Raw genomic sequence first — 23,455 nt, 5'->3', positions numbered from 1 at the left:
GTGCGATGTGTTTTTTTGTATACCTACCTAGAACATTCATTTTATACGTCGGAGATACATAAGCGAATATCTGAGAGGTCTGTCGAATTTGGAAGGTCAATGTAATGTTCGTCAGGATTTCCCGTGAATCGTTCATTTTACCAGAACAGAATTGAAATTCGACATGGACGGGAAATGAGGGGAAAATTTTGCCTGGGGTCCTGATTTATTCATGTATTGCAAACCTAAGACAGAAATCTCAAATTTTAAAGCAGACGCGGGCAAAATATAAGGAACAATTGATGCAGCCTGCATGACAACAAAATGACAATTTTTATTATTTTTTTTTTAATTGGGGACTTTAATCGAAGTGAATTTATAATGGCAGGCAGAGTAACTATCTCATGTCCCCTTGTTTCATGTTGCTACCAGTGCACTTCATTAGAACCAGGTACCCAGCTTCGAAGCCGTGTTAGCCCTGTGTAAGGTGGAGAGAACAAGAAATATAGCACTGATACCTACGGATGATTTTGTTTTTTGCTTGGAGGGTAGCCTGACTTCACGGCGATCACAGAGTTTGTTTTGTGTAGCAACACACATTTTGCCCGCCTGTGTTTTAAATGAAGCACGCTAACGACTTGCAGCTCTTAAAAAGACACCGTTCTCAACAGTGTTTCTATTCGGAAGAAGTCAAACTTTTAAATCAATAATAAGTTAATCATAACCATCATTAAAAAAATATTGCCGCATGTGTCCAGGTAAAAATACTTTATCTACCATCGGCGCACTCATAGGGCCAGCCTTAGTACACGGTAAGCATTTTAAAAATCTCAAATTTGTCTGAGTGTTATTACTGGCATTTCTCCTTTACCATGAATTCAACTACTAAGGATGCTGAGGATAGGATGAGTATTATTATTATTATTATTATTATTATTATTATTATTATTATTATTATTATTTTATCTTGGTTTGCTTATATTTTCAATTCTAAAATATTGACAAGTCTTAATCATTTCCTTAGTGTCTGTGGCTATCTAGAACAGAGTCTAGACGAAAGCTGTGATATCATCGGATTAACAACTGCGGTTGTTGTGTACTGATAAGACACACTGTACGTCACAAAAGTTTGTTTCTTACTGCTCAGTCACGCGCCACTACTGTTTATTTAACCATAACAAGAATGACAAACAGTAGCTCTTGCCTGAAAGAATCAACAGGCAATACTTTATAGTCACGTGACGAGCGTTCCTACATAAAATGTAAATACACTTACACTAGGTATTATTTTTTATATCAATCAATTTGCTGTGTCGTATTGCGTTCAGCAATACTGCTGTCTGTTTAGATTGCGAAATATGTCATTTCCAGCTACGCAAGATTTTTTGTTCTTGCATAATACTTTTCCCTCTGTGGTGCGACATTCCATGACGGCAATGCGGGCCAGCCGATTGCTGGCCTGACATCCGTATACTGCAATAGGAATGAACGGTCATCCAACTAGTGCAGTGGTAAAATGTGGTCAGCACGGAGATTCCCTCCAGCCGTTTTAGTTTGTTTACAGAACAACATTTCTCTACCAGATCCGCAAATTATCACGATGCTCTACTGTTCGGTCGGCCTGGGTGACTCGGTAGAGTCCTGGCCTTCTGTGCCGAGGTTACGGGTTCGATCCTGGCCCAGGTCGATAGCATTTAAGTGTGATTAAATGCGACAGGCACATATCAGTAGATTTACTGGCATGTAAAAGAACTCCTGCGGGACAAAATTCCGGCACACCGGCAACGCTGATATAACCTCGGCATTTGCGAGCGCCGTTAAATAAAATATAATTTATTTTTTGTACTATCCGAGTGGTTACGCGTAGGGTCATCGAAACGAGGAAAATCACGTGACAGTTACTTAACGGGGCCCTTTTCTTTAAATTATATTAACAGTTGTATAATATTACTAGAAGTCCAATTCCGAACGGCAAATGTTTTCAGGAAATATCAAGACTAGCTAGCTAGTCACAAGTCTTTACAGAGGGCCAGCAGAAACGGATGGGGGAAACCGGGATGCGACATAACCACTCGGATGGACAGTAGGCGGGCAATGATCCCCCATATAGGCCTATACTGGCACAAATTTCATGAGAAAATTTCTTTCCGAATGAGAATTCGAACAGTACTACTGGTCCAAGGCACGAAGCTCTAGACCACGCAGTTACGTCGCGGGATGCCTCTTATCAGAGATGAATAAAAATCCAAGAGTTCACAACCGCATGGAAAATTCATCTTCAAAAAAGTCAAGAAGAGGAGGACCTGCTGACATACGTTACCAAGAGCTATTGTCCACGACTGGACTCCAGTCCAGAACAACAACTCTTGGTAGTAAGTAGTAGGCCTAGTAGTAGTAGTAGTAGTAGTAGTAGTAATAATAATAATAATAATAATAATAATAATAATAATAATAATAATAATAATAATAATAATAATTAACAATCTTCCCCGATTATGAAGCTGACACATAACTCTAAAACGTTGGGTGTTTTGTAACTTTATGATATGACGTAGAAACACAAAAATTTCGTGCCATGCCGAATATTGTGTGTCTTGATTCGTATTTACGTCATTTCCAATGAACTTAGGTAATTAAAACAAGAGTCCTAAAATTAATAATATAGTAATAATTCTTAAATTCTCAGATTATTATTATTATTATTATTATTATTATTATTATTATTATTATTATTATTATTATTATTATTATACGGACTGATGCTGACTTGTTTCATTTACCTGCTCTAGCACAAGAACCATTCCACTTCAACCCTATGAAGATTTCATATTGTTATCTCCAATTTTTTTTTTGTTTTGTTTTAATTTTTCGAGCACATTTAACTCTAAAATAAATTTTATCCGTGTATATCTAGAAAACTAATTTCGGCAGATATTAAATTACGAAATTTTTCAAAAATCATTTGTACCAATGCCTTGGATCTATCTCCGGTTGTAATTATTCATATTATTTAGTCTTGGGCTCAGATGAAAGGTAAAAATCCCAGTGAAATAATGAGATTTCTACATAGGCCCATGAGAATTTGTAGCTCGTCCCCTTCTTTCACTGGAGCCCTCAAATTCAGAAGAGACATATTTTAAGTCATTGACATAAACGAACATACTAAGTATTTATTGATTAAATAAAATATGCTTATTTGAATGCATACGTGAACACTGTGTGCTTCATTAAGCTACTATTGATGTATTCCACTAACAAATTACGTAATTTCTGACACAAACGAAACCCAGCCACTGAAGTACTGCATACCCGCCAGCAGCCACGGATGCATTAAAGTGGTTGCGGGTAAGAGACGCTAGCCCGAGGGTGCACTGTGCTGATGACCGCTGACTTAGACGAACACACTAACGAATCCCTATTTATTTAATGACCTTCACTCTTTGAAGTTCATAAACTATGTAGAGAATATTTTCATCACTGGAAATAACACCTTTAGTCTGTTCAACTGTTTCTAGCACACAAAGATCAAAGCCAAATGAAAAAGTGCATATTAAAACGTATGATTAATACTAGTATTGCCGATAGTAAGGTTATTAAACACATTGCGATGACATGAGAAATACAGCCTGCGGTTACTTTCAACACAAAAATAATCAGAACACAGTGGACATGTATTTACTGCCCTAAATTTCACTATTATAACGTTCCGTTATTCCCAATTGGGGCAAGTGGGACGTATTTAATCAATAAAAAGAAATTATATGGCCATAAAATTTATTACAGCCGTATTATATAACTACGGAGAAAATACTATGAATGATGCGCATGGCTAAGATTGGGTCATGTTATGGCCGAAACGGTATCTTATGTTCACGTGAGCATGAAGACATTTATTAAATAAAGGACTGTCAACACACACGGGAGAAGACAGCAATGTTAAGAAACGTAATTCTTTTGTTTTTGCAGTAAAAAAAACATAGTGGCAAATAAATGGTATAGTGATAGTGGAAAAATGTTGGTGTTAAAGAAGAAACCAAGGTAATCTGTCCCACAGTCGGTCTCTCCACCGCAGACATAACGAAATTTGCCGGGACAGAGCCCCTTTCCAGCAGGGAGGTGACGTCAGCTGACAAGCTACGGCAAGCTAGCTTCACGAGGAAACATTCCAAAACCATGAGGTCGAAACTTCCACTGAAAAGTCGCACAAGAACAGGAAGTGTAATGAAGCTGAATACAAAATAATAATTAATTTACAACTAAAATGAACTGCAGGCCAAAGAAGAACCTCATGGTAAAACACGCATTTGAGACGACTTTTGCGAGATGTAGCACATGTACGTAACTCTCTCCGATCCTTCTCTTTCAATCACCTGGATCTCAAATATCCTATCTTGATCTCCTTTCCATACTGGAGTATTAATTATAACAGTACAGCACAGTTCTATAGTACAAGCTGAGAGCTGAAGAGACAAACTGAGAGACAAAGGAATGCAATTGTTAAGAATCAAGAATAAATAGGCCCTACGTGATTAAGCAGTGTGCATACTGTAGGTACAGGAAACGCTAGTCGCAATATTAATTATTAACTTTAATTATTTATTTACATCTCAGGCATCAAATATCAGGTCAGCTTCTTGATTTAGTGGTTAGCGACGCTAACTCCTAACTACGAGGTTTTCGGGTTTGATTCTCGACTCTTCCAAGAGAGTTTTCCTTGGTTAAGAATTGTTTCTTGATACAGTATATGTGACCAGAGAGTTTGTTTTGTCCTTAGGTTTAAGGTATATTTAGATAGATGTGTCAGCAGAGACTGGTGCACCCTACCAAAAATCCGCTATGAATATTCCCTTAAGGGATCAACAGGGGTCGCTCGCGACCTGATGAACTTACATCATCCATCAATTTCTATGAAATAACTGGAAACAACACTGAAAAATCAAACACATGGTATATTGTATATAGTTGAATAACGCACGTGTATACTATGGAATGATAAGCAGCGAGTTTCTCAAGACAAAATATGAGTATCCTATTGTTATCAGTAAGTTTACTTCCGTTACAGGGCTACACAAAATTCACCAGTCGGTCCCGCGACCAACAGTAGACACTGATCTACGTATGTAGGCTACATGATTTATATTGAAAGGTCACTTACCTATTTCGTATCTTGCATTTAGCATTAGCAGCTACGTTTTTTCAGGTCGCTTTCTTCAGAATTTACTTGTGTACAAACTTTCAAAAGAGTTTTCAATCTGAAGTTGTATGAGGCTTCCTTGTCAAATGCTGAAGGAATATAAGCTATAATATCCATTCAGAACTTCATATCATCATTTTACAATATTAATCTTGTTTAGGAACATATTACTCTTTCCAAGAAAAATATGATAAATAGATAAAAAAAATATGTTATAACGCATTTGTGTTTTCCATACATCGTATTTTAGCACAAAAACAGACTACGTAAAAGTAGACTCTTAGAGAAAAAAAATCGAATCTAAGGATCATTAATAACATGTTCGTGTCATCAGTTTCGACGAGAGCAGTGCATTGAATGTTTTGTATATTTTGTCAATAAGAAAACATAAAATAGATCCTACTACGTCATCAAGGAAGACATTCAAACTGTGACGCAAAAAAAGTCGAAGATTCAAGTTATACCCCGCTGGCCGGGAGCCGATACGACCGTTCAGGTAAGAACAACATTTCAGACCAGGAAGCCAATACCACCATGAAGTGTAGTCACGGGAGCCGATACGGCTACCCCTTTTAAACGCTTAAGATAGGCCTAAGTTTTGTATTAAATATACGCATTCGTTAAAATTAATTTTCCTTCTGACAAGCCACAAACATATTTTACAATTGCATCCTTACAATTTAGGCAGTTGACTCTTGTAGCACTGTAATGAAACGTCTATTCCTTGTCTTTTTTAGTTATTTAATGACGCTGGATCAACTACTAGATTATCATCGATAAAATTAGTGATGAGATGGCATTTTGGAGATATGAGACCGAGAATTCGCAATAGCTTACCTGACATTCCCCTTACGGTTGGGAAAACCTTGGAAAAAAATCTCAACCAAATAATCATCACCGCGGAAATCGAACTCACGCCCGAGTTCAGTTTCGAATAAGCAGACAAACGCGCCTTCCACCCGAGTTACGCCAGTGGCCACGACCCCATTTCCCAGTCCTTAAAACACATCCCATTTTTAGTTCCAAATTTTCTGTAAAGCGTTCTGTTGCATCCTGTAAATTACATTACGAAAGAGAAACCGCTGACGAATCATGAATCATGGTAAATGATTTGATAGTTCAACAAGCAGTGCTAACGAGATTTACAAATATTTGGAAATAGCTATAGAGCCACAAGCAGTGAGTGAGTTTAATAATTTAGAAATAACGTCTTTAGTTTTGATAATAGCGTTGTTATTGTTAATGTTACTATGTTCTAATGTTTATTACTTCATGCATACAAATTTAATTCAGGAATAAAATTACTTTCGTTTTATTTTAATCTAATTTCTTTTTATTCAGATTCGTGGTATGAAACTGCAGTAATTCACATTGCAGACTAACCGTAGTGCAATGTTCCCGTTGCAATGTGATGATTACACCGAATTCGCGATCTCGTAAAAAGAATACGATACTGTCATTGGTTAGAAAGGTATAGAAAGTTATTGCCTGAGTCGAATTATATGAATCGTACATAGCTCAATCGTAAAGAAATATATAAACATGCACATGGGTTTCCTGAGACAAAGAATAGTATTGTGCATATGGAAAATTGTGCAGATTGGTTGGTATCAATTGTATTTAACATGAATACGAACTAAATTTTATTTTTAAGCACTTCTGAACAGTACTCTAGTCTTCAGTTTTCGTATTAAATTCACAAAAATGGACGTGTGTGATTACTAGAGATGAAACAATTCCTTCGTAAACACGATACCAGCGTACAGTATATGGACTCGATTATTGTAAATGATGTCAGAGGGAAGGAGGTAGAATTTTTTTTTCTGTACCGACTGGTTACAGCAACAGTACTGAAGTATGATGCTACGTGTTCAGTGGGGTAGTAAGTGAGCGAATCGATTTCTAACCTGTAGTACAGTGTTACTGTCATTACTAGACTTCGTGGAATTGCCACGAGAATCATAAGGTTCACTACGCACGCGGTATAGTAGACTGTATGAGAAGGGGACGTGCGACGGATGGAGTATGCCTCTAATGTAAACACTGAGCAGTATACTGCGGTTACAATAAAACATGTATCCTGCATTCAAGTAATATAATGAATGATCATTGAAGTAGGAAATGTCTAAACATGTAAATACACAATTATTTTGTAGTGAGATATATTAACTCTTAAAATTTAATGTAATATATTCACATCATCCTTGAATATGTGCAGTGAAGAGTTACGTACATTTTGAGCGACTGCAAAGTGAACCTCCTCCGATGGTCACTCAAACAGTTTTTATATTGGGAAAATGTATGTTCAACATCACACGATGTAATATGTGCATATTTGAAGAACGGAAAGTCACTACTTTTTAGTACATCAATTTCAGACGTCTTGTCGTGACCTGATAGTACATCATTTATAATATGGAGTTGTAAATAGGCAGAATTTTTAGCAATAATGTTTCTCAACTTACATTTCACTTTTTCTGAAATTAGTGAATTGTTATTTTTGATAACGGTTTGTGATACGTTATACACTGTATTAAGGGCTTCTGAGAGTTGTAGTTTAGACGATTCTAATAGGATGATGCTTTTGGACACGATTTTAAAATTAGAATCAATGAACAGAATATCTTCCAATAGCTGTTCAAAAGGCAATGATTTTACAGCTGCAACAGCGAACTGTCTGTGCTATCCAATGCATCAATTACCTCTATTATTTTGCCGTAATATTCTGCATAATAATTAACAGCATTCAATCACGTTTTCCAACGGGCCAAGACTGGCTGCGGGGATAAGGGTATTCCAGGGGCAATTGTATGGAACAGCAACACTCTCATTGTGGTATGTTTGATTGAATTCTTGTCTGCACTGAACAAATGTTAAGCTTTGACCATTCTAACCACAGTAATGCAAAAACAAATGCTTACATAGGTATACATTAGCTGTAGCCGCTCAATCTATTGGTACCGGTCACATCTCTTAACATGAACTGCTTATACTACGAGACCGGGAGGTCGCTCACCTCTTCTATACTACCGTACATCGGCAACCTGATTGCATGCTGCGTGTGGCAATTCAACGAAGTCTAGTCATTACTTTATACATTAACGGTCTTACTAATAAAAACTCTATATACAGACGTTTAACTGTCTTATACTTATACAATGAGTAGCTCGTTTATAAGTCGTGTGTAAATTCCTTACTAATAATCACTACATACGTCGTGTATAACAGTATAACTGTTACACAGCTACGTCATAGTTTCGTCATTACTTCGTTACGAAAGATAATAGAATATCTGAGGTTCTCTATTGCATCCGGTAGAGCGCTCTAGTGTGGCGTGTTAAGTATCGATAGTACAACTGGGCCTGATCGATTACCATACTATATTTTGCTCAAAGAGTACAAGCTACAGTAATATTATTCTAATTATTCTGTGCTCTTTGGTTTGTTCTTCTTTGGTTACTAGGCAACCATCATCATAAAATGACAGTCGATACGAACAGCTGTTAGAGGGGCGGCCATTTTTTCTCTATATACAACGCTTAAACAAGGGGTTTCGTGTATATAACTACTGCAAAGCAATTCCCATTGTAGTTACAGGCTGTTTATACGTCCATCGCTTATGCATGGTTTATTAGTAAAGTTTTCTGTCTCAACTCTGCATAAGTCTAGTATAAAAACTATACACTGTTTATTAGTAAGACTGTAAGTCTTTCTAATATATTATGTAGGCTTTAGTTGAATTGTACACTCCATAGAGGACTACTAAGTACATTGGTCATATTTTCACTCCAAATGTTCCGAACAGGTAGTGCGCAATGTTTATGTTCCACCGAAGTATATTCTGTCTGTATGTCTGAAACCTGCTCTTGTTTACATCTGACCGCTGTGCAGAGTTCAGAAACACCCAAACTGTACAGTTGAAGCGTAGGCAACCTTGTGTCCAAGGAAGGAGAAGTTTCATCACTTGTGATTACGAAGTTTCATAACCATTTCAGTATAAATACAGAAACTACATTGCGAAACAGAAACCGCTGAAGAATAGGCGCATAACCTATACAAGACATTTCGTGAAATACATATTTAAATAAAATATATGACTTGAGCATGATTCTCGACTTTCACGACATCCAACATGGTGCAAAATATTTGCTTTTTTGCAGTGACACAGATGTAGAAATATTTAACGTTAAGCTACTTACCGCCTCAATAAACAGAGAAAGCCAAGTGAATATACACAGGTTGGAACGCTTCGTAATGAATCCAAGTACTGGGTTCCTCTTTCTTTGCCTCCTCTGATGACGGAAAACTGTACACAGCTCCGAAACGTTTATGCTTCTACCTTTATGACAAGTTTAAAAGGGTCACTAGAGTAGCTCTGGCGGTGGGCGCGTTTGTCCACTGCAGTGCACTGATTCGGAGCTGCGCTCGGGCGTGTGTTCAATGCCTCATTGGGCTGATTGCCTGGTTGGGTTTTTCCTAGATTTTTCCCAACTGTAAGACGAATATCAGATAATCACAAGGATAATCCTCGGCCTCATCTCACCGAAGACCGTCTCGCTATCGCCAATTTCATCACTGTTAAATAAGCTGTAAGTTAGTAGTTGCTGCAGTGTCCTTAAAATAAGAGACTTAATTAAAGTAAAAAAATAAAAAATAAATAAAATACCGGCAGACTTCAATAATTGAGGCATTCTCTGGAAAAATTACTTAATTACAAAATCCTGAATCTGAAATAAAGAGCATGAAACATTTCAGATTTCATATACTGTAAGTGCATTGGGCAGAACGACAATCAAATATTTCTAGAGGGCGCTGTGTTTATTCGAGAGAAATAATATTTTGTCAAGAGAAAGATGTGTTATAAAGGATTCAATACATTCTGGAAACGAAAAAACGACATAACGTACCTAGGTTGAGTTCTTAATCCAGGGAATTCTTCAATTATTATCTGAAATGTTTGCAATTTCAAATCTATTTTCTTTTTACATTACTGAGATATATAGGGAGATCATTTTATTTTTACTAACATTTCTAATATTAACCTGGCTATACCCATGGATTAACGGTGATAATCGAAAACACCGTTTGCTACCCCCTTCCACGACTGGAGTTCGATGATACTGGCGTAAAACACAAACACATCACTTTACAAGGTATAGGAGGGAAGAAAAGTAGTTCATCCATTTACATAAACTAGGAAATATCGCGATTTTGAGTTTGATAATTTTCATTAGGTTTCTGCTTAACCAAAATACAGTATTGTACTAATAATAAGTGTTTTTACTCACGAACTGAGCTATCCATTCGGACGTATTCATTATGCAGTGTACATTACACTGTCTACAGCACATTAGCGTACAATATAGACAATGAAGTTAAATTGAAAAATAATCATAACCCGGATATTAAAACACAATTTTGAAAATGGTGGCCTTTCATTTTGACACAGGCATATTTGCATATTAACGCATTATCGACTATTGTACCTAAAATTAATGTTTTCATAAAAGAGCTAAGACTGCCTAGCCACTAGCCTTTACAGAGGAGCGAGCAGAAGCGGGTGGGGGAAACCGGGGTGCGACGTAGACAAATGGACGACAGTACCTGTGCGAAAATATGATTCAATATTGAAATCTCTATCGTCACTGAGAGACGCGAACATATTTCTGGAACGTACTATACTCACTAACTCAGGATTGTTTACTGACTTTGCATACGCGCCCTTGGTTCTGTGTGGAGGACGGTTCGGAGTTTACTAGTAGATGGGGTGGGAGTGAAGTACATTCAAAAACTCAGGTACAATAGAAATTGAAGTAAAAATAAAATGATGTCCCTGTATTAGGCCTATAGCCTACACTTCAATTTAACAATACACAAAGGTTTTGAATTTTCATATTGTTCAGTATCTTTCCCAAACAAATTTCATATTTTTTAAGTTATTCAATCACTATTCTTATGCATGAAAAAAACTGAATACAGTAAATGATGAGTATGATATTAATGGTACGATAAAGACAGTGACGATGGAAACGAAGCTAAAGATGTAGACACGTAGATGATGAAAATAACGAAAATGAAGATAATTGCAGAATTTTCCCCTGCAATTTATTCACTGTTAATTGATTTATCTTTCAATTATTCTTTTGAAAGCTTTTTGGTGTCCCAAAGGTAAAGTTGGTACGGGGAAATAGGTTACTGCTCATAGTAACCAAAGAAGTTCAATCTGCATATTTTAATTAATACCTAATAAAAATTAAACTCTCTTCTTTTTAAAGATCGTGGGTCGTGGCGCGAGGATTATGAAATTATTACGCCGTGAGACTAGAAAGTTTTAGAAGCATTGGTACAAGGATGAAATCAAAAGAGATTGAAAATGTAACTGATCTTTTTAATTTAAAACAAAATGGGAGGCTACAATAGCCTTGTGTACCTACCACTGTCTGAAAGGCACAATTCATTCGAAATTACGTATTATCGCAAGTTCATTCTCTAAACAGATTCATGCAGTCATTAAAAAATCACATCAGCAGACCTGGTCACAAAATTAGCATTATTTATACAATAGTTACAATGGCAGCAACACAAGGGGAGGCGTGGTTTGTTTTAGCTGTTGTGTATAAATAGCGACAGATTCAAAGGTTTGCTATATGTATTGCTGTGTATACTAGACCCGTTTACATAAGTTCACCTCCCACCCCATTCCCTACAGCCCGTATATACTGGGTTAGTGGACATGCGTTCCGCAACTTTTCAGTGTTTTAAATAAGGGCATATGTAAAACGCAGCAGCTTGTATATTATTAAAATGCATAATTGCATGAACAACATGCGAATATAAAAGAATGACACTTGACTCCGAAAGAGTTTAATTTCGTGCACAGAAAACATAGCAGCGATAATACAAACAACGGTCAGTTACGTGTAAACTGATTTAGGATTAAAAGCTACTGATATGCGAATCCGAGCATATCGAAACGAGATGCATGTATTAATTAAACCAAACATACCCCAGCAAACTAGGTTACTGAACATAAAACAGAGTGCGAATATGATTTCAGTTTTCTTTTCGTCTTTCTTCCTTTCATCCATTCTTGCTTATTTTTCTCGCAACTAATTGCTTATTTTTAGTATTACATTCTTTTGTTCATTCTCGCATTCTTTTACATTAATTTCTTCTTTTAGACCTGTGTTACTTTCTTCCTTTCTTCCCTTCCTTTAATCTTTCTCTATTAGACTCCATTCCTTCTTTTCCATCCTTCCATTCATTGTTAAGAGGCGTTCAGAAGCCAAACTAACCAACTCCACTTTCTGTGTAATTCAGTTACGTGGTTAGAACACATCCTAAGGACAAAATTAATCACTTTCCAAGCGATTAACTTCAGTTACAGACATCCAGATCGCAGCATTTGTTCTGTTTATTGTTTACCATATTGAAATTTCATTAGTTTCCAACTTTAGTTCCCGTCTCCTCAGGTCAATGTTAATGGAGTTAATCGGTTCGACTTCTCAATGCCTCTTTTCTCATTTCTTCTTTCTTAAATTCCTCCATTACTTTCTTTAATTCGTAAGTCATTCCAGTCATCCTTCCCTCTGTTTTTCCCTTTCACATTTTTTTTTTCACTCATGTACAGAATACTGACGAGTTATAAGAGGAAAGCAAGGTTTCTCACTCTCTATTGGCAATCTGATGAGGTTATTTTGCTTACAACATAAACATATGGTGAGACTTTGCACGTGTCACGCCTCCATTTGAGACAAAACACTGGCGAACAATATCAATCCATGCATAAGAGAGATTCGAACCGAGGAAAGTCGCTTTAATTTAACGCTTAACCAGGCAGAGCTCGCGCCGGGTCTGAGAGCCACAGAAAATAGTTTACATGTTCTACGTTACTATGTAAAAACACAGTTAAACTCTCATTTACAAAAAAAAAAAAACCCTATATAATAACTTTAAGATGATCATTTTTTTAAATATTAAGATTGGGTCTGATAGACCCGGAGCGAGCATTTATGCTAGGAAAATAAGTGCGAGCTCCGCCGGGTTAAGCCGCCTTTGACAGTTATGTACTGTAAGTTAATACTACGTGTAATGAAATAGTAAAAACGTCTGTAAACGAGAGTGATGTTAAACTAATGCAGGCGGCTGAAAACTAGGAATATGCTTAAGTGTACTGTATGTGGTCTTGGAATAGCAAGACGGAGTAGCAGTCCTGTTCCCTTCTTCTGGTGGATTGAAGCGGTAGTCGCCCCAGGCTAATTCAAGTTTATTTTCTTTTATTAAACGATGCTTTCAACCGAATTTTAACATATCCAGTTTGGATGAATGATACTTTCACGACTCAGCAAGTAAAAATGGTTTATTTGGAAGAAAATATTAAATCATATTCTTAAAGAACTGAGAAAACAAACATGGAAGCATGAACTTAACACCTATTACAAGACGTTATTTCTAGGAGCTTACATGAAATCGTGATCTGCTTTGAAAAATGGAAGCGTGCAGCAAGTTTCGGCTCTACTTCAGACACGAACTGCAGGTATCGTTGGTAATTTTAATTCCACAAATAACTTCATTCTCAACTACATCGACTAGCGATATCAGGAAAACAGTGGCATGAAAAAGACAGGGAGACCGAAGTACTCAAAGCATGTCCCAATGTTCACATCTTATCTCACAAGGTTGGTTTGACATCACAAAATGTTTAACTTATTTAAAAGAAGCAAGTAAATTTACTACCTTCATCTCATTGACCGTCTGTATCCGCCTGACATTCCTCTCCCCCCCCCCCCCGTGATAGAATGACTGACAGATCCAGTGTCTCACTGACTGACTGACTGACTGACAAGTCTCTTTTAGTCTACGACTGACCGACTGAGTCCTGCTTGTCTGCCTTTATCCGTCTTTGTTGCCGGCGAACTATGGTTTTACATGATTTAGATTTTTAGGGCCATATTCATAGACATTCTTAGCGCGGGCTTCCGGTGGATGGTCAGCGAACTAACGTTTTTCGTATTCATAAACCAGTGTTAGCGATATGATAAGATATGAATACTGTACAAGTAATCACTCGATAGTCGGGGCTAGTTTAGCACGCTCGTAGCGCGGGCTAGCAGAGCACTCTACAAGTTTTAGCTAATCTTGGGTAATGTTTTGTTACCTTAGGTTAATTTAATTTAGTTTTGCTTGGGTTGGTTAAGGTTAGGTAAGGTTGTGATAGGTTATGGTAGGTTATAGATGAAATTAGGCCTATGTGTTTTCGATTTTTTTATTACCTTTCGAAAATCGAGCATAAAATTGTTTGTGAAAAAAAAAAATGTTCGAAAATGGTGGAGTGGTCGTCCTCCAGAATTATCCTAGTAATTTCAAGGCATCATGTTTTAAGTACATCATATGCCACGACAAGACAAAGCAAAACGAAATATGTGGTGCCTCAAAAGTGTATTACCCGGCAAGGTGAACTTCCGACTTGGCCTTGCAGACAAGAGCGATGCAGTTTGCAGTCGACCAGGGGACTGTTTATGTTAACGATACAGTGATATCACAGTCTTGTTGTACATATTTTCCGTGTCGGGAATTCGCCTTGCTGGGTAGTACTGTACCCAACATGGTTATGAATCGCAATTTTACTTTGCATTTATTTGTGTCTAGTATTAAGGGTGATTGCTATGACTGTTGCAGCTTATTTATTATGGCTACTATATGAAATTCAAATCTCAGTATGAAGAGCTTTGGTATGTAAGTTTAATTTGAATATGCTTTTCCTATGTAGTCTAACTTACAGTAATTCAGAATTTCTAGACCTTTCGAAAGTAAAGATCAAAATGCCTGAAAACTTCTGAGGACCATCTTAAGCTACTGAGCCATTGTAACTTACACTTTCCCAAATCAGTCCTTAATTTTCTCATGAAATTTTGGCCAATGTATGGGACTGGTGCCTACCCAGCATCGTGATGCACTTGAGGAGCTACGATAGGTAGCGAAATCCGACTGTGAAAGCCAGCTATAACGGCTGGGGGGATCATCGTGCTAACCACACGAATCCTCCAGTCTGGTTGGATGATCGTCCACCTCTGCTTCGGAATGTGAACGTGAGGCCAACAGCCGGCTGGTCGGTCTGGGCCCTGTGACGCCACGGATTATTATTATTAAATTAGTCCTTAGGAAAATCTAAAAAGAATACTTTCCTTATTGTCAGTTATAATAAAAACAGCAAACTTTCACTTAAAGAACCGCAGTTTACTATAGCTCATACCTCTGCTACTTAAGTAACTCGCATTGCCATCAACCACATACAATTCGAGGATCATTGGAGGCCTAGGAATGCTGTTCTAATCCTAGTGATACATCGTTAGTTGCTTTCGGAGTTGAACAAGCGTTTGGGCTTCAAATATGTTAGTTTTAATGTTAACGCATGAAGTTGTAAAATAGAATAAACAATTTCCAATGAACTTACGACTATGGCTAACATTTGTATTTAATTCTTGCGTACTACACTATCTAACTGGTAATGCTGTCTTGACAGCTTCTTTCGAAGTTGCTGTCTTGCCAAGGATTGTGCGAAGTGCCCAATTTAATGTTACAATATTACCTACCAAGCAGTAAGCTTACCGAAATAAACATTTAAGTAAACCTTTTAGTTTTAGTGCCAGAAAAAGAAGGGGGGGGGGGTGGAAAGGTTCGTAACATCTTCCTTCTAGATCCAATAAATCTAACAAAGTATTGTGGCTTTATTCCTTGCCTTATTTAACGACGCTCTATTCCAATTCGCAATATAAACTGTAAATAGGCCTATACTATGGCAACAAGCAAATATACTTTTAATTTATGCTTGATATCATGAAGAAATTGGACAGATAAACATCAATTTGTGTGCAAGTGTATATGAAATTAACTTAGTTGATATGCAATACCGTGTGTATGTATAACTTATATATAATATATATACACACATACACACACACACACACTCCACAGTAAGCTAGCTGATGACCAGGTCATCATTGCCGAGTTACGAGAGAGAGAGAGTGCAATGTAGTACGCCTTATTATCTCAACAAAATACTCGTAGTCCATGTTTACTATTATCAATCTGAACAAAGGTTTTCGAAGAAACGATATCTTCAAGATTCAAATGTTGTAACTGAGAGCACACTACTCAAACAAAATGTATCGAATTTTTTTAAAAATTAAATAAGATAAAATATATGTAGGCCTATTTTATGACGAACAATACCACAATAACTCTCAAAATCATCGGCGTAGCTCGGTCGGCTAAGGCGTTTGCCTATTGATCCGGAGTTGTGTTCGGGCGCGGATTCGATTCCCGCTTGGGCTGATTACCTGGTTAGGTTTTTCCGAGGCTTTCCCCAACCGTAAGACGAATCCATGGATAATCCATGGCGAATCCTAGGCTCATCTCGCCAAATACTATCTCGCTATCATCAGTTCTATCGACGCTAAATAATCTAGTAGTTGATACAGCATCGTTAAATAACCAACTAAAAGAGCCCTAAAAACATTAACTCGTCATAATTAAAATAGATTTGAGAACAAACAAGATTTAAGTTCATGGAAGTATGGCGATCCCTTTCTTCCTGTGCAGCAGTGAATATTAGGACCTAACTTTTGTTTTTGTGTGTAGTTAAAGGATTTACGACTAATCGTATAGGCTAAGAATGATACAGTGGGAGAAAAGCTAGAGATACTAATCTTAAAACGAATAATTTTGAACAATTATGAGATCAGGATCTGCAAAGAACGAAAAACAGATTTCCGAAATTGACATAGCTCAATGAACCTGGAGGAGGAGAGTCTAGTAGACTGAAAAATCAATAAAGTATTGAGTCGGGCACAGATCAATGGGACTATGATGATTATTATGATGATGATGATGATGATGAAGAACACAGTATTTGAAAGCCGAAGAATTACGTATCGTCACTCCTATATAGATAGGTCCATAGTTCCCTACTCAACGACCCCTTTCAACTACGGACGCAGGCTATTCACTGCCGGCTCTTGTGTACAGCATGGGTTCCGAAAGGAAGGGAAGCGATCGTTTAGGGCAGTGAAAAGTTCAAAAGACGCGTAGCAGTTACTGTACGTGTGGAACTATTCAACAGTTCTGTATAATACAGAAGCGTGGAAAAATGAAATGGGTCCTAATAAATCTAAGAAACTAAAATGCCTCGAAAGACAACCTGGTAGTTTGCTAGTCGATATAATCATAGTTCGTAACTCCGTTTCAGAAAAACACAATGAGTTTCTTCACAGAAGAATAAAGAGATTACCTTGAAAAAATCCACATTTTCTTTCCAAAACCTATTAAATATGATGTGCTATTCCACCGACAACTTTGAATAATCACTATAATTTCTGTAGTGCTCGGGAAAAGTGCCAAGTCAAAAATCTTAATTTTACAGGAGAAGGAAAAAACTGTCTTCACACTGATTTATGTCGATTTGATTTTCTTCTGTATGAATTATTGTAATAGGAGAAATACTTTTTGTCTCTTTTCCCAAGCGAGCAGATGTTTCGTAAGTTGTCAATAAACTAATACAAATTTTTTGTGGAAATTGACTTATGCCAAACATTGCAGATTTAATTATAGCAGTAAGGAATAAAATTAGTGCTGCTAAACAATTTTGAAAGCCTCTCAGTTCTTACAGGTTGGGAAGAAGAACAAGTCAACTTGTGCTCGAAACTCCTACAAATTTAAGATCTACTGCTTGACTAAGCACATACAATGAAAGTATCTATGAAAAAAATGATATGAACAATAAACAGCAAAGTAACGTTAAAACGAACATAGTTAAACGGTATAGGCCCTATGCAATACAGACGAATCAAAACAAGACTGCGAAAGAACATTTTAAACCAGAATAGCATCTTAGCAGAACTAAATGGTTGTTTACTGAGTGAACATGGAAAATGTCTAGCGTTACAATCATTTAACTTTATGTCGAATCTATTGCACAGTGGATGTAGCCTATAAATTCTGTATCGTTAGTCCAGGGTTATAACTCCTTTCCCATGCTCAAAACAACATGTAATTTCATAAACAATTAGCATAGTATAAACATTATCAGTATCCTAAGAATTTACGTACCGGTATGTTTCTACTAAATTTCATGTTAGAAAACATATCCTACACTACTTCACAAGATGACATTAACAGTATTGATCGAAAATAAACTACATAAAATTAAACTCTCTGAATTGTATATTTCCAAAGTATTTTACTCGATAAACACGTTAGTTTCCATGCTGTAATGAGTACATAGGCCTATTATATTAATTGCCACAAGTTAACGCCTATGAAAATGTGTAACAGTACACCCTTCGGGACAAATAACAGACAAAAAATCATAAAACATCTATGCGCCATTCGCAAAAACTTGTGCAACATCCAAGAAAACATAAAGCTAAAATGATTTTAAAATTAGCCTACTAATTGTTTCATTCCAATCCCATTGCAGACGAATTTGCAATCAAAATTAATGTTTTATAAAATGTTAGCAACTTAAAAATCTTTATACCTTCATTTTTTTTTATAAACACAAGATTTCGTTTTAAGGTAGAGTTAGTTTTTTATTACTATTATTCCAATTCATTCTATTCGTAGTATGTAAGAAAATGGTGCAGGTAAATGCAGTCAAATGCGAAGAAGGAACTCGGTTATCAATAACTCTATCGTGGTCCGTAGTCAATGTATTTGCATTTGTTACTCAATTGAATATTTGCTTAAACACAGTTACTTTGATGTCGAAGTTGTTTAACTAACTAGAATCTCCGCAATAATGTTTATACAGTACACGAGATGAACTATACACAAGACAGTATGGAAGTAACAGATGGGAAACCTAAAGATATTAGATACAAAAAAAAAAGTTAAAAGTAAAAGCAGACGATGGCGAGTACACAGTTTATAGCTCTTACATAAAAGGAGTGTAATTTATTACGAGAGAGAAACTGAATGTAGCGTTTTAAACCTTGAACTTACCGACGATGACTTTGGTAGCAGCGACACCTTTCGCAGCAGCAGCTGCTGCGGCAGGTCCGTGGTGTAAAAAATCGGAAAGCGATAGTGATGATGCGATAATCTGCCGTTTTTCTTCGAAATTCAAATAATCCAAACTGTTACTCCGCTGCGGCGTTACTATTGCTACAGCTGTTGGTTTAACGACGGTCACTACACCACCACTATTACCACAATTTCCGGGACTATCACTTTTTTCCGGAGACTGTTGTCCTGGCGAAGAAACCAAATACACACCACTAACACGTATTGACATAATTACGATACAAGGCGCTAAAGCTTTTTGAACACAAAACCACACTCGAACACGTGCTCTTCCTACAATGGCATGGCCGCTGCTATATACATATATATATACACACACTGCTAGGCCTACACACACGAGGCTGTTGCTCTTGCTACTGGAAGCAGATTCATGGTGTAACCCTCTCCTTTTGCAGTAGCCACACCGATCAATACCAACCCCGCACCTGTTTCCCCTACAAAACCATTTAGATTATGGCTATGCGGTTTACCGTTGATAACCCACAATAATATCTGTTGATTACCATACGACAGTAGAATACACACATAATTTATTGTATTATTTACTAAGAGGCGGGAGGGAATCAACAGTAGGACATTGGCATCCACAGAACACAGAAGCACTCAACACTGCTCAAGAAACCACGCCGTTTCATGATTAGAAGAATCCAGCAGATATTGCACCAATTTCACGACGAATTTTTCTTGAACACGATGCAGAAAGATACTTGGTTTCAGAAGAGTGGACGGATGGTCGATGACGGAGACATGCACATAAAATCTTCTTTTTTTCAAACTTCACAAGCTGTTGTTTCGTTAAATATAAAAACACACACACTTCTTTTCTATCTTCTCATGGAGTGATTACTTGGGCTGGGAATTACGGCAAACACTACGTGTTCCTCTTAAAAACGTGATGACAAGTACACACTGCGGAACACACACGCCGCCTTTCTCCTGGCCTCGTCGAGTTCTACCACTCTACTGGCGGGCCAAGAACGAGAACCACTCGACATGCCCGCCACACAAAGCCGACCCAACGAACAACTGACGGGGAGAGAGTCGCTCTGCCGCCAGGGTTACCAACTTCTCCGACTCCGCACTACAGCCAACGCTCAAACAACGCTCAGTGCTTCGCGCGGTTTCGTGTACCGGAGCCTCCAGCTTATTTACGAAACTGAAGTATCTAACATATCAATGGGCCTACATAAGAATATGAAGTAATTAGGTAGAAAATGTTGGTGAATATGATATGACATCATCGAGCATCAGTATTGATTTTTAATTAATTTTTTCTTCCTCTTAAAAATTATTTTCTATAAAGTCACATAGGAGGTTTCATAAAACTACGACGATATATACTAGAGCAGTGGTATTCAATCTATAGTACGCGGAGTTGTCTCAAGAGGTAGCCTACGCATAGGCTACCATTGACCCACTGACTACGTAAGTAAAAATGTTGATATATTTTATTAGACGAATCTTAGATAGCTTAATGTATGGCGAATTCTCGGCCTCAACTCACCAAATACCATCTCTCGCTATCACTAATTTCATTGACGCTAAATAACTTAACAGATGATACAACGTCGTTAAATAACCAACTAAAAACCAATTCAACACAACCTTGAAATACTGAAAGACAATGGAAAGACAGGAGTTATGCCGGAATAGCCTATACTCTAAGCCGATACTGAAGAAGACCGCCGAGTTCCAGCCCTTATTTTGCTCAAACAAACTTTTATATAATTAATACTAAATTATTTCCTAAAATTCAATCAGTAAAAATAAAGCTACAAAGTTTTTTAGTTGGTCATTTTACGCGTTACCACATATTTATTCTTAATGGGTTGAGGGGAAAACTCCGCAAAAAATCTCAACCAGGATTTGAACCCGGGCCCGCTAGTTTGACGGTCAGATGTGCTAACCTTACTCAACAGCGGTAGACGCTGCAAAGTTTACTAGATTAAATCTTTAATGTGTTTATTTTAATTTTTGGAGTAAGTTATTATCTACCCTCTTCAACATCTAGGCCTACTCGGAGGATTCAGTGAGAACTGTTGTAGAACATGGTAGGGATGATAGTAGGAGGAAGAAGTATAACATGCATAAGATATCATCATATGGCGTTGTTAGCAAAAAAGGAGACGATGGAATGGAATGGAATTTACGGGATAGGGGCACTATGGCCCAGCACTGCGACCAGTTACGATCTATTGCTCTAACCCTCAAGCTAGGCACATTTCCAAGCCCACACCGGCTGACTACACTAAAGTTCGCTGCGTACCCAGGTTTCGACCAGGCAACCTCCCCCTCGTTCCTAGGCTAGCCCCCTCCGTGTGTCGCAAGCCGGAGATCAGTAAAGCTATGGAATGATGACGAAATGGAGAAATGGTGACGGAATGATGTAGATGCCTAATATGGGAAAAAACCGGAGAATCTAGAGACAAAAACCCAACTGCGACCTTGTCCGCCTCAAGTGTCACTGTGGATTTTTCAATGAAACATCCCAAAACTGACCGGACTCGAACTCTAGGTGACAGGCTGGAGGTCTGACCATTCAGTCACCGCAGAGATAAAAGAAGACATACTAAGGAATATACTACTGGAGCTAAATGACATCTGTGAGCAGTATGAGATGAAGATAAATGCACACAAGAAGAAGACCATGGTTATCGGAAAAAAAATAAAGGAGGGAATACAAGAAGTGGACAGCGTCTAATACTTGAGATGTACTATAAGCAGTAACATGAGCTGCTGCCAGGAAGTGAAAAAAAAGATAGCAATGGCAAAGGTAGTTTTTCAAAGAAAAAAGAATATATCCTGCAGAACTTTGGAAAAAGAATTAAGGAAGAGACTAGTCAAGTCATTTGTGTGGAATGTGCCATTGTATAGGACAGAAACATGGACATTAAGACTAAGAGAAAAGAAACATTTGAAATGTGGATGTGGAGAAGAATGGAGCGTGTGAAATGGACAGACAGAATAAGAAATGAAGCTGTGTATGAAAGAGTAGATGAAGAAAGACTGATGCTAAACATGATCAGGAAGAGAAAAAGGAATTGGTTGGGTCAGTAGCTGAGAAGAAACTGTCTACTGAAGGACGCACTGGAAGGAATGATGAACGGGAGAAGAGTTCGGGGCAGATAAAATCATGTGATAGACGACATTAAGATATATGGATCATACGCGAAGTATAAGAGGAAGACGGAAAATAGGAAAGATTGAAGAATGCTGAGTTTGCAGTGAAAGAACTGCCCTTGGGCTAATAACTATGAATGAATGAATGAATGAATATCTACATATTGGAAGTTAATCTACTGTCAACGACGGTTAATGTGAAATATGACTTGTAAGGCTGCGGTAGATTATCATAGAATAGAAAACGCAGTGTAGAATTCGGCAGTTTTCCTCTGAGCACTGGTAATATACAATGCAACCTTAAATATACCATTGTTCTGTTAGTTGCATAAACAGCAGGGGATGTTATCTATCAATGCTATTTTATAAATGACGATATAATAAAACAATTCTGTATCATACTGATACGTGGTCCAGCGGTTAGCATTCGCGACTACAAATCACGAGATCCCGGGTTGGATTATCGTCCTGAGCATGAAAATTTGTCGTTAAAGAGCCCATTCACTCGAGAAGATCTAAAAACTACATGAGTGAATATGGAAGATTTCTGTAGGCAGGAGCAGCTCAGTGTCCCAAGTGAAGTTTAGTAAAGGTACTGAGAATGCGTCTCAAATGTGAGGACTACACAATACAAAAACCGTCAACAAGAAAGATAAGTGTTTATCATTGCATCCACTGGCTTAATGGAAAGACGGGTCGTGTATGTTTGTATTTAGACTGTGTAGACTGTGTTGTCGCGTCTAGATCATTTTTATACTGCATACACATAAGTCCTTCTTGAGTCTATGTGGACAGCGCGTGCGCTTCCAAACCAAACGGTTAGAGGTTCGATTCCCGGCGGGGGAAATTTATTGTCCGTTGTCTTGCAATTGTCCTGCAATGTCTCAATTATAGCCTGCGTCATGCCGATCTCATGACCAGAGAGGTCCGCGTTTGTGAGATTCTAATGTGAGATCGGTGTTATAGATATTGAAGGCGCATTCTTAGCTGAAAGGTTAAAAAACCATCGACAATCCATGGTGATAATACGGATTCAAATTCCGCCGGATCCGATTGGGATTTGTGGTGGACAGAGACGAT

General features: G+C 37.6%; 1 protein-coding gene across 13 annotated transcripts in view; it reads right to left on the bottom strand.

Moving 5' to 3' along the window:
* Positions 1-23,455, bottom strand: part of LOC138715195 (phosphatase and actin regulator 2) — a 1,243,976-nt gene that overhangs the window by 810,762 nt on the left and 409,759 nt on the right. For 4 of the 13 annotated variants that reach the window (XM_069847809.1, XM_069847811.1, XM_069847813.1 and 1 more), the window contains exon 1: positions 19,175-20,239. The exons of 2 other annotated variants lie outside the window; for them this stretch is intronic. In XM_069847809.1, coding sequence (XP_069703910.1) covers positions 19,175-19,466 — 292 coding nt within the window. In that variant the 5' untranslated portion in view covers positions 19,467-20,239. Of the gene's footprint in view, positions 1-19,174; positions 20,248-23,455 lie in introns of those variants that run through there. 7 more of the 13 variants (XM_069847812.1, XM_069847815.1, XM_069847818.1 and 4 more) reach the window with 5 other exon arrangements.

The sequence above is a fragment of the Periplaneta americana genome, chromosome 15 (genome assembly GCF_040183065.1).
Source record: "Periplaneta americana isolate PAMFEO1 chromosome 15, P.americana_PAMFEO1_priV1, whole genome shotgun sequence".
Taxonomy (NCBI): Eukaryota; Metazoa; Arthropoda; class Insecta; order Blattodea; family Blattidae; genus Periplaneta; species Periplaneta americana.
The sequence above is the reverse complement of the archived record's forward strand: the minus strand, read 5'-3'. Positions and strand labels throughout refer to the sequence as shown.